Here is a 13,131-nt window from a genome sequence, read left to right on the forward strand (position 1 = left end):
AGGGTATATTACCACCTGTTGAAATTGGTCATTATCAGGGGTGGCCAGGTTGCATAGCATAGTGGATAGAGCACTGGCCCTGGAGTCAGGAGCACCTGAGCTCAAATGCAGCCTCAGACACTTAATAATTACCTAGCTGTGTGACTTCAGGCAAGTCACTTTAACCCCATTGCCTTGCAAAAAAAACCCAAAAATGAAGTTGGTCATCCTAAAGCTTCAAGATAGGCATGCTTAGGAATTGGAATGAACTACCCTTTGATGGGAATGTAGGTGGAAAGTGTTCAATTTCTTATGTTGGCATTGCTTTCTTCTGTAGGTTGCCAGTTTGTTAAAGGAGCTGGAAGATGCCAAGAAGGACATGGCTTCTCTCTCAGCTGCAGTAGTCTCTTCTGTTCCCCCTGCCCCTCCTTTGCTTAGTGACTCTCACGTACCCTCTCCACCCTCACCACCTCCTTTACCTGGTGGTATTAATGTTCCACCTCCTCCTCCTCTACCTGGTAGTATTAATATACCCCCTCCGCCTCCACCTCCACCACTTCCTGGTGGTATTTATATACCCCCTCCTTTAGTTGGTGACTTTTGTATACCTTCTCCACCCCCTCCCCCTCCCTTGCCTGGTGGAGTTGCCATTCCTCCTCCCCCTCCCTTGCCTGGTGGAGTTGCCATTCCTCCTCCTCCCCCCTTGCCTGGTGGAGTTGCCATTCCTCCTCCTCCCCCCTTGCCTGGTGGAGTTGCCATTCCTCCTCCTCCCCCCTTGCCTGGTGGAGGTGGCATTCCCCCTCCCCCTCCCCTGCCTGGTGGAGGTGGCCCTCCTCCTCCTCCTCCTCCCCTGCCTGGAGGTACTGGAATGCCCCCACCTCCTCCCCCCTTGCCTGGTGGTTCTGGCATCCCTCCACCTCCTCCACTCTTAGGGGTTCCTGGTATCCCTCCACCTCCCCCAGGAATGGGTATACCTCCTCCCCCCCCTGCATTTGGGGGTCTGGGAATGACTTTGGCTCCAGCTCTGCCCTATGGATTGATTCCAAAGAAGATTTATAAGCCAGAGGTGCAGCTTCGAAGGCCAAACTGGTCCAAGGTGAGAGTTGCCAAATTCAAAAGCTCATGGTTAAAAATTGTATCTGGTTCTTGCTTCTACCTTTTTTAAGTAGGTAAACTCCCAGGATAGACTTTTTTTACTTTCTTTTGACTGAGTCTGTCTGCAGTCTTAGCTTTTTGTACCTTTCAACAATTTATTCAGGCTCTTATCTATACAAAGTAGCCTTCTATCTTCACAGAGAATTCAGCACACTTCTTTCTACTATTAAATTTGGCTTTATTATCAACTTAACGTACTTTACCTTTTACCCCAGAAGATGGCAGCACTGTGGTTAAAAAAATCAGCCATTCCAAAATTATTTAGCTGATAATTTTCCTGCTCTAAAAATCATGAATTCCATTTGTCATTAAAATACATATACCTGTATCTTTCTTACTGTTTGAACTTTAACAAAGATCATGTCTAAACAAAACTTGACTGAAGGATATTTTGAAACTATTAGGATCCTGAATAAATCACCTTTTCCTAGGGCCCAGGTTCAAATGAAAAGATTGATTGGGTCATTTGACTGTTATATTCACCTCACAAAATTAAGATATTTAGAAGTAGCTTTAATGAAAAGAATATCCCACAGTATCAGGAGTCAGAGTTATTAGAGCTAGAGAGCTTTGTATCTAGAGTTAAAGAGAGATCACAAGGGGCAGCTAGGTGGCGCAGTGGATAGAGCACCGGCCCTGGAGTTAGGAGTTAATAATTACCTAGCTGTGTGGCCTTGGGCAAGCCACTTAACCTCATTTGCCTTGCAAAAAAAAAAAAAGAGATCACAGTACTAAAGAAATTTCTTTACGCTTTAATCTGGAGTCCATATCTCTTGTTTCAGCTTTAAGAATTATATCTGCTTTATGACATTTTGTAAATTGGAACTTTAAAATTTGTCTACTTGCCTTCCATATCTACAATTTAGTTTTCATGAATGGAAAAGTATAGAACTTATAACACTCATTCCAGATCTTGCTTGTGTCCACAGTTTGTTGCTGAGGATCTCTCCCAGGACTGTTTTTGGACAAAGGCCAAAGAGGACCGGTTTGAGAACAATGAACTATTTGCTAAGCTTACCCTTACTTTCTCAGCCCAGACAAAAAGTAAGTACTTTTCCTTCAGGGAACAGTTCAGGTCTAGGGACTACCTTATGGAGGAGGAGTTTATCAGCCTTGACTAAGCTAGGAAAGGAAATTGAGGGTAGGAAAGAGTTTAGAATGTGTTCTGTCCCTTTGGAAAAACAAACACGTGTTCTTTTTTTTGAGGTTAACAGAATTAGATAGGTTTCCTTAGAATTGATGAGACAGCCATTTCTGCTAGGTAGTCATTTCAGCTTTATGGATAGTATGATTTCAATGTGCCCTAGGACATACAGAACGATCCAACTCTGACTATGCCTTGTGCCTGTTATGTTTTAGCAGCTTGTGTTGAGGTGGGTTTGTGGTTGGTTACAGATAATAGTGAACTATATCTGATTCTTCTTTCTCTCATTTCATTCCAACTTCTGATGGGTTTTTTCTCCCTGGCCCACTTCTCCTGCAGCTTCCAAAGGTGAGTATAGCATGGCAGAGAATTTCAGACAATTAAAGCTGGGACAAAAAAAACAAAAAGGGACAGAGAAGAAAAGTAGTGTTGGGTGAATGCTAAGAGAAATATTCAGGTAACTGAGTCACAATATTGGGAATTCAGTTCTTTCTGAATAAGTCCCTATGTGATTTATTTGGCTGAATGTTATTTTAAAGTCTTTAGGATATCAAATATCACAAGGACACCTCTGGCTTAGTAGGAACGAATGTGAATTTAAGACATCATTCAGATTATATATTAGCTGTGTTTTGGAAAATTATGGGCAGTTATCTCTGCTGTTGTCTCATATTCCCTGCTTATTATTGTTATTAAAAAGCCTTACATTTATAAATAGTTATATATTCATAAAAGCTCTTTATACATATATGTAATATATAGATTATCTCATTTGAGCATCACAAAAGCCTTTTAGGGTGGGGACAGGTATTGCTGTCTTCCATTTTATAATTGAGAATAATGAGGTTCAGAAGGGTCAAAAGATTTAACCAAAATCATAGTTAATCAAAAGTACTCCCAAAATCAGATATTGTGTGATTTCTTTATTGTTCTTTCAACTCTGTTTAGCTATTTTTCTTATTCTCATGCTGTTAAATTGAATTTTAGGAAAGCTAATTTGTCTTATTTATGGGAAGTCAGGTGGCATAGTAGAGCCAAGAATTCTTCTGATTTCAAATCTGGTGTCAAAAACTTACTAGCTGTGTGACCCTGGGCTAGTCTCTTTTATTTTATTTATTTATTTATTTATTCATTCATTTATTTTAGGTTTTTCAAGGCAATGGGGTTAAGTGGCATGCCCAAGGCCACATGGCTAGGTAATTATTAAGTGTCTGAGATTGGATTTGAACCCAGGTACTCCTGACTCTAAGGCCAGTGCTCTATCCACTGCACCACCTAGCCGTCCCCTGGGCTAGTCTCTTAACCCTGTTAGCCTCATTTTCCTCATTTGTAAAATGAGCTGGAAAAGGAAATGGCAAATCATTCTAGTTTCTTTGCCAAGAAAACCCCAAATGGGATCATAAGGAGTTGGACATGACTGGAAATCATTCAACAGCAAAACAATTTCTTTATTCTCTATTTCTCCATTTTTTTTTCCAAGGACATAATGGTTATTGTGCTGTCTTGTACTGGAATGAGGAGTGGTGATGGTGGTGGGGAGTATTTTCTCCTTAGGGGTGTAGTATTTAGAGGTTGTCATTCCTATAATTTGACCTTTTCATCTCCTTGCTGGGTTTTTGTTATCCAGACATACATGTGTACAGCTGATGAATGAAATAAGCAGCTCTTTTCCCATAAACAAAATTAGTATAGTTATAATGTGACAGTTATATTTTTTTATCTTTAATCTAGTGGGGCAAAATTACACTTTAATTTGTTTCAGTAAGGAGCCTAACAGGTTGATGGATGTTTCTGGTAGCTCTTGGAAGTGGCTTATGCATCTGTATTGTATTGTGAGCTGGTTGGGTTCATTCTTGTCTCTTTGCCAAGCCCTCAAGGTAAAGGTGACCTTTAACCTTACTGGTGAAGACTCATGACAGTTATCTTTGCTATCTCTTTAGTTTAGATGTTGTGCTAATGTTTCCTCAGGTCCATTTAGTATCTTTTTCAAAGAAAATGGCTTCAAGCTCCTTCTCTACCTCTTTCTCATTTTTCCCCCCACCATGTGATCACCTAGAATTTATCCTATATTAACGTTCTATCAGAAGAGAGATTTTTGCCTGTTTTTGGCTTGCTGGAAAAGTTTTTAATGTCTCTACTAAGTCTTTCTAAAGTTATGACTTGATTTCTTTTAGGTAAAAAACTTTCCATTTTCACCAAATTGATACTATTAAGTTTCAACTCTTATTTAAGTTGTGATATAACCTTTGGAATTTTGTGACACCGCCCCCACCCCCATTGGAAGAAAGAGCAAACCTGCCTAGAACTCTGGCATGACTTTTGCCTCACTACAGTTCAGCTTTTTATTACCAAGGATTCTTTTCATTAAGGCATATTTCATACCTATGTAGGCATTAATCTTAAGATATTTCAAGGATCTGTAATTTCATTAATGAGTATTTTTTTTTTAAATTTTATTTTTAAGGCAATGCGGTTAAGTGACTTTCCCAAGGTCACACAGCTAGGTAATTATTGTGTCTGAGGCAGGTTTGAACTCAGGTCCTCCTGACTCCAGGGCTGGTACTCTATCCACTGTGACACCTAGCTTCCCTAGTATGAGTATTCTTCACTCACATAGATCACTAGCAATTTAGTAGGTCTTGAAGAATTTGTGACCATTTTTCTACCCACTTCTTCACTTTGCAGCCAATTTTATGATGAGATTCTCCGAACTGGTCTTGGACCAATAGATCATTCCAAAGTAATATTTATCCAGATTAATAAATGCTGAGTTTCCATGGTTCTGAAGATAGACAGATTTCAGTTGTTAACAGAATTTCTTTTAGTGCCTTCTAGGAGTGCCCAGATCTGAATAACAAGCATTCATAAATGTACTTCAGAAAAGGGATAATTAAAAGGATAAGTCCAGTAGCTTTCCCTGTTCTTTTCACACTTTATTTCATACTTCATAATTGAGCAGAGGACAAATGACTTTATTGCTTTTTCTACTCTTAAACACAAATTCCTATAAGCACTGATTTCAATTTTTCCTCTTTTTACCCTTTTGTCTTTCTGTTTGTGAGTCTGTCTGGGTACCACCTGGAGTGATGAAGGAGCTATTTCTAGTGATGAGACTCTATATTTATATCCTTTATGAACCAAGTTTATTGCCAGTTTTGTGACTGAAGTTGGATTGGAAGTTCTTCTCTGATTACCTGATAATGTAGAAGCAAGTCTTGTTTAATCAAAAGCCTTATAGATCCCATTAAGCTTGAAAGGTTTTAAGTATAGAATTGGTGATGAATTCTGTGTTTACTATTCAAGGACAAGTCTGTTGGAATTCAGATAACCTTTTCACTAGATTGTGTATAGAGTAATGAATGTTTTAGTCATAGCAGTTTGTCAAAGACCATCTACAAATTCATACAGGAGTTATGATCATGTTGATAAACAGAATGCCTTATCTGTCAGATCACCTTGAAATGCTGAAATATGGCAAAAGTATGCTTTTAACATTTTCTACCTGTGGGGCAGCTAGGTGGCGTAGTGGGGGGCAGCTAAGTGGTGTGGTGGTGTAGTGGATAAAGCACAGACCTTGGAGTCAGGAGTACCTGGGTTCAAATCCGGTCTCAGACACTTAATAATTACCTAGCTGTGTGGCCTTGGGCAAGCCACTTAACCCCATTTGCCTTGCAAAAACCATAAAAAAAAAAACATTTTCTACCTGAGTAGCAGGATCTGGAACTATTTATGCACTAAAAGCTCATGCTCCTAGCTCTGGTTTGGGTCTCTATATTGCCCTTTCATTCCCTGATGAAGCCTTCTGCCCTCTTTGCTTAGTCTGAAAGACCTAAGACATAAACCTAATTTGAATATTTGTGTAAAGAAAATGGAAACCAGTTTTCTCAAGGAAACTCTTACAGGTTTTCCTTTCTGTTTCCCACAGTACAGTAATTCTCTTATTTTTAAGATGAACCTTTTAACTATGATTCATTCTTTATTTCATTGAGTTCAGAACTTAATATTTTGTTTTAACTTATTTCCAAAGTGCTGTAACATTAATGGAACTAAAAATAAATGAATGCATTCTAGAATTTAATTTAGATGTAACTAAAATTTCTGGGTCCCCTTTCCAATCTCTACTGAAGTGTCTGTTAGCATTTATCTCACTCTTATTCTATACATTGCTTTTTTTCCCAAGTCTTTACAATCCTCTCTCAATCAAAATGATGCCCTTTAAAAGAAATTCTGATTTCCTGAAATATGGAGATAATAGTTAATGTTCTTAAGAACACTGACTCTTTTTTGGCATCTCTTTTTCTATTTTCCATGTTTAGAATCTTTAAACCTAGAGTTCAGGGTCCTTAGATTTTTCCATAACTTAGGTGATTGTTGATGTGATTTGATTAATCCTTATATCTTTTATAGTATGGATTGGTTCTGAATCTCATAAGAACTCTGTAAATTCTTGATGGAAGTATTTTATAAATACCCTTGGTTAGAAAATCAGCTGATAACTAGCACTTTTGAATCAATATTCTTATTAGAATTTGACTGTATAGTGTTAAATCTTAAGTCTGGTGCAGTTTCCTTATTAGAAGAATCTATTGATATCAAAATGGTATTTGACTTTAAAATTATTATTCCTTTTTCAATTTAGAGAGATTTTTAAAATTTAATATTTTTTAATTAAAGATTTTATTTATTTTGAGTTTTAAAATTTTTCCCCAATCTTACTTCCTCCCCCCACCCCCCCACAGAAGGCAATTTGTCAGTCTTTACATTGTTTCTATGGTATACATTGATCCAAATTGAGTGTGATGAGAGAGAAATCATATCCTTAAGGAAGAAACATAAAGTATAAGAGACAGCAAGATCAGACAATAAGATATCAGTTTTAATTTAGAGAGGTTTAATATTCTTTAATGAGAGACTCTCACAACTTTCATAGATGATGTTCTTGGTAATTGTGACTGACTTAATTCAGAGATTTCTGCTGAACGCTTTTAGAGTATGTATTTTGTCAGGAAAATTGCATCTTAATTCTTAATATGGGATATAATCTTTGGAATTTTGTAAACCCCCCCCCATTAGAAGAAAGAGCAGACCTGCCTAGAACTTTGAGATAATTTTGCCTCACCTCAGTTCAGCTTTTTATTACCAAGAGTTGCTTTCAATATGGTATATTTCATATCAATGTAGTCATTAATTCTTAGGATATTTCAAGGGTCTGAAATTTCATTAATATGAATATTCTTCATTTATATAAATCACTAGCAATTTAATAGGTCTTGAAGAATTTTTGTGACTATTTCTGTACCCACTTCTTAACTTTGCAGCCAATTGGATGTTGAGATTCCCTGAATTGGCCTTAGAGCAGTAGATAATTTCTTTCACAGGGATCATTCCAAAAGTCTCTCCAGTTTGGTAGTTTTTGCCCTTCTGGTATAACTTTTGAGAACCTAGATTCTATGAATTACAGTGAAATGAATAATTTTCTTCTTTTGACTAAGATATCTTCCAGTCAAACATTTGACAAAATATTAACTATTGTGAGCCCCCTGTACTGAGGAGAGAACAAAAGTAAATTTGGACAAAAGAAAAAGCCCCTGTCATTGTAATGAACTTGATTTACCCTATTGCCTCCAAAAATTGTATTATTCTAGTTCTAGTTCTAGCATGTTCATTTTTCTGGGGTTATTTGGGCTCACCTCAGGACCAATTCAGTTTTCTTATATTTGCTGAAAGCCAAATATATTGTCTGCTAGGAATAGACTAGAAAACTAATTAAGTAGAACTCTTTCTCACATCTACTCTCCTCAGTTTTTGAGAGACACAAATGCCATTGCTTCATCATACACATGGACCCCCCCCCACTTAGCAAACCAATTTGCACAGTTCCTTGTTTTATGAAGAGATAAAATAAGTAGTTCTGTTTAGTCAATCTGAAGACTGAGTTTTGAAATTGTGAAGTTCTTGTTCCCTTTATTACTTAAAATCCAACTTCCCTTGACTGAAATAAAATGAGGAGTTCAGACTAAATAGCATTTGAGAATCCTTACAACTTTAGAACTGTGACATTTTGATCCTATGTATTTGAAGTTTTGACCCTAATTTAGGAAAGTTTGGATCATTTAAACAACTCAGGGAAGAGGAAGAGCTCCACAGCGAAGCAAGACTGAATCTCCTCATTCCAGGGTCCTACAGGTAATTTTAGGACAGGGTATACAAACCAGGAAGAAAACTGATAGGCCTGCCTACCTGATTGTAGCTTCCCTGGAGTTACCCAACCAATCTTCAAAAGAGGTTCATAGAAGGAAGGAATCCAACTTTTCTCACTTTTCCTCGTTTTTCTTTTTTTCTGTGTTCTCCTTTCTGTCCACCAGGTGGCATCAAAATCAGTTCCCTTCCCAATGGGAATATTCATTTAACTCATCAGACCTGCTATATAGGATGAAGATTTTGTAAAGACAAGGCATAATGTATACTTTTATGTTTAGATCTCTGGAATTAATTTCCCTATTTATGTTAGTTTTGTGATACTGTCTTTTTGCAGGTTGTCTTTATATTGAATTGTTTGTTGGCTTGATGTTGGGTCAGACTAAGAAAAAAAGCAAATTGGACATGTTTTCTGGATAACAAGTTAATAGGCTTATTCATTAGGCAGAATTTTTAGGGGTTTCAGGTTTCTTTTGTTATTTCTTGTGTAATTTATAAATACAAAAGATACTGATCACCCATCAAGTTACCAGGAATTCTTCCTGAAATGATCCAGGTTCTGTATTACTTAGTCTCTTAAAAAAAACTAGCTTAGAATTTGACCAGCAGTCAGTGATTACCAGAATATATAGTCCTACCAGACTTATAGTAATGAAAGAACTGGAAGATTGTCATAATTTCTAGTTATTTTCTCTTTTTGTGTTAGGCTCAATATTCCTCTAAAAGAGTGTCACAGATGGTAATAAGTCTCTAAAAGTTCTGCTGTTTGATGCCCCATTTCTCTTCAGATCCAGCTTATTTTGCAGGAAATATTTAGAGCCATTCTTTCTAAGGAAGAAGTGAAGATCCTGAAAAATATCCTTTTCTTAGATTCCTTCTAAGTCCATTGTATGGATCTGCTTTGGGGCTTTATACTCAACCTAATACGTACACATATTGCTCTCACAAGTTTTACTAATCTTAATCTTGTTTCTTATCCATATTTAGAACCTGTAAAATCTTGACCTGGTCCCCAACTCATAATAGAACAACAATAGCTCACATTTGCAAAATGCTTTCTTCACAGCAACCTATAAAGGAATCGTTGATAAAAATAGTGGCTGCTGCTTCCATGGTGCTCTCTAAGGGTTTCTAAGTGCTTTAACTTAGCCTCCTGGTATTGCTGAGAAGCAGGATATTGCTTCCACCATTTTCCAGAGAAGAAACAGGTCTAAAAGATCACACAGCTAACAAAGATCATACATTTTTAAGATATTTTCTCAGGAATTTAATTTAGGTTACCCCAAACAGAACTTCATTTTCAGCCCTTCTTTATGGTAGTTTGGTCATTAATGTTTTTCTCCTCCCTCATATCATTTCATTACCTCATCTTTCTCAGGAGCCTCTAATCTTAGAAATTTAGAAAGTCCAGGAGGTAGATTCTATATTGCACTTCATATGTCTTGGGCTACATAAGATCCCTTTTCTTTTCTTTTTTTTTTTTTTGCAAGGCAAATGGGGTTAAGTGGCTTGCCCAAGGCCACACAGCTAGGTAATTATTAAGTGTCTGAGACCGGATTTGAACCCAGGTACTCCTGACTCCATGGTCAGTACTTTATCCACTAGGCCACCTAGCTTCCCCTATGATCCCTTTTCTTAAGACTTAAGTGTCAAAGCATGCTTCCTTTTACTATGCCAATCTGAAACACAGGCTACCTAAGTAACATCTCCATAGATCATTCAGTCTCAGTATTTAAGTTTGTTCTAACAGTTTTTCTCTCTTGATACTGATTAAATTTTTCTTTTAGATGCTAATTAAATATTTCTTCCATATTAGGCTAAAAAAATACACTCATAGTTCCCATTTGTTATCTTTAAAATGTACAAAATAGGGGGTGGCTAGGTGGTGCAGTGGATAAACCACCCGCCCTGGAGTCAGGAGTACCTGGGTTCAAATCCGGTCTCAGACACTTAATAATTACCTAGCTGTGTGGCCTTGGGCAAGCCACTTAACCCCATTTGCCTTGCAAAAACCTAAAAAAAAAAATATACAAAATATCATTTTGTGGTTTGATATTTTAAAAGAAGGATGTTAACAATGCAAAGATTTTTGTGAGTGAAGAAATGAGTTTATTTCTTCTTAGGAATATTATATTCCTTATTCTGATCTCCCTTCAAGATGGGCCTCCTGAAAATAGACGACATTTAAGGAAATATACAAATGATCTCTGGGGCTTAACAAACATTGAGAAAAATGCTCAGAGTAAATAGTGACTAAAGCTGAACTCCATAAGCAAAGCTAGAACAGAAAAATAAACTGATAAAAAAAATGAGGGATGCCAATCAGGGCTAGAAAACAGATGTAGTTAGAACCATCATTAATGAATATTTCTTAAATTGCAGCTATTTGGAATAATTGAAGTTATAAGATTAGAAATGGTTCAGAAATGAGCATAGAGAGCACCACCATTATTTAGATAGAGCACTGGTCTTGGAATTGGGAGGACAGTAGTTCAAATTAGCCTCTTACACTAGCTGTGTGACCTTGAGCATTCACTTAAACCTGATTACCTCATATTCAGGGCCATTTCCAGTCATTCTGATAAATATCTAGCCACTGGACCCAGATGACTGGAGGAGAAAGTGAGACTGATGACAGCACAGCCCTTTCTCACTCAAATTCATTTCATGTACTTGTCGTGGCATCACCTTCCTTGATGTCATGGTCTTGGAAGAATGAGGACAAAACATTATTATGGACAAAACTATCTAGACAGCAACTATGCAGACGATATATTGAGAAGGAGAAAGGAGAGCTTTAAAAAAAATGTGAAATGAGGTTTTGGGAAGAAAAAGAGAACTCAGATGATCCTATAGTGGGTCCTATACTTGAGTACAAAGCTGCTTGTGAGAAGAACATGACTATAAGAATTTATATTTAACTGTTTAGTAATTCCTATTTTGCAGGGAATATGTCTTAAAACATCAGACTTGTGGATAAAACCATAATACTTTTGTTTGGTCCCACCTGCCTAGAACACTTGCCATGTAGATTGTATTTGCTACAGGAAACTTTTCCTGCTGAGGATATTTTGATGTTTTAGCCAAAATATCTAATGCCATTGGATTGCCTGGGACTCTGTCTGATCATCTTTCTTCTTGAGCTCTGCTAATCGTTCAGCCTGTCTTTTTAATATTGACTCTCAAAAGTTTGAAACCTGGAGATTTAAGGCCAGGTATATTGTCTTGGCCCTCCTTTATTCTCTCCTCAATTTAAAAATAATCTCTGATATTCCTGTACACTTAAAGTTTTGCGACATGCTTTACATACATTATTTCATTTGAGCTTTACAACAAGCCATCTCTTAAAGGCATTATTTTCTCTTACTTTTTACATGAAGAAACTGAGACCTACAGAGATTGGGATGAAGGCAGGATTCTAACCCAGGCCTTCCCATAGCCAGCATGCTTTCACAAAGCTCACTGAGAAGTTCCAAATCAGAATCCTTGATGTCTTTGTAGGACAAAATTCTTTCTGAGAATTTCCTGATGTAATTTATACTTTGTGTTTTCCTAGAAGTTTCTAGACATTGAGAATATTAAAAAACATAAACTGAGCCTCTCTTTCAGCTTTAGAGTGCAGAAATATATCAGTCTTTATATTGCCTCCTTTAGGTCTTATTGTATCTATCTTAAGTATCTACTGTGCTTGAGGAATATTGAATTATTAATATCTGGTGAACTTTGTCTCTTGCATGAAGTCCCCACAGCAACCAGGGCAGAAGTTGAATTTAACCCATCTGATCTTTCATGTGTGGGTTCCAGGCATTGAGTAGAATCTTTCAACCTTTTAGGTTTCTAGCTAAAAGAGCACCATTCTTGATTGCTAGCTTGGTTCCTGAAGCCCTGGATTCTTGGAGTCAGGAACAGTTGTATCTCAATATCACTAGCCTCCTAAGGAAAGTGTTTTCTTCATTCTGTCCCTGTTCTGGTATGGGCAGGATGAAAACCCAGTTGACAAAAGCGCTAGACCAAACTAAGTTCAGACTGTGGGCTATAATTATTCAGATTCCCCTTCTACCCTGCAATCAAGTGAGATGCCCCCAAAGTCTTTTAGAGCCTGAGGGTGCAGAAAGTGTTCCAGGGGCTCTGTTGTAAAGAGCATTTCAGAAGCATCTTTTCTCTAGCTTTTGTGTCATCCTAGCCTTGCCCTCAGTGCCATGGACAGCTCCGTTTGGAAAGATCAGGCCAGAAAAGGCTAAACTTTTTTATTCTTTCTTCCCAGGACCCCCTCAAGACAGGAGAATCATTCTAAAACCCCCCCAAAACAAAACTTTTTCCTGTTCTTCATTCCTTTCCTCTTCTCTTGCATTGCTCTTTTCAGCCACGGGGCGAGCGCAGTTGAGCTACTTTGGCTCAGGTTCTGAATTATGAAGTCAGAAGCTGGGGATTGGAGGAGAGTATCAGGTGATTTTCAGTATCTGCAGTGACGAGGCACTCCCCTTTCCTCCCCCGCTTCCCCCTCCTCTTCCTGGCCTCCACCTCAGGAACAAAGAAGGGAAAAAAACAGGACTATGACAAAAACAAGCAGCTGCATCAGCAGGGCCAGACTGGGGGCAGGGTGCTCTCTCCATCTGTTCTTTTTTTATGCTTTAAGCCTTGTGCCTTATTGCTTT

General features: G+C 37.7%; 1 protein-coding gene across 1 annotated transcript in view; it reads left to right on the plus strand.

Moving 5' to 3' along the window:
- Positions 1–13,131, plus strand: part of DIAPH1 (diaphanous related formin 1) — a 90,421-nt gene that overhangs the window by 46,890 nt on the left and 30,400 nt on the right. The window contains exons 16-18 of the mRNA XM_074212750.1: positions 317–1,075; positions 2,064–2,178; positions 2,618–2,626. Of these exons, the coding sequence (XP_074068851.1) occupies positions 317–1,075; positions 2,064–2,178; positions 2,618–2,626 (883 nt within the window). The remainder of the gene's footprint in view (positions 1–316; positions 1,076–2,063; positions 2,179–2,617; positions 2,627–13,131) is intronic.

This window comes from Macrotis lagotis, chromosome 1 (assembly GCF_037893015.1).
Source record: "Macrotis lagotis isolate mMagLag1 chromosome 1, bilby.v1.9.chrom.fasta, whole genome shotgun sequence".
NCBI classification, from domain to species: domain Eukaryota; kingdom Metazoa; phylum Chordata; class Mammalia; order Peramelemorphia; family Peramelidae; genus Macrotis; species Macrotis lagotis.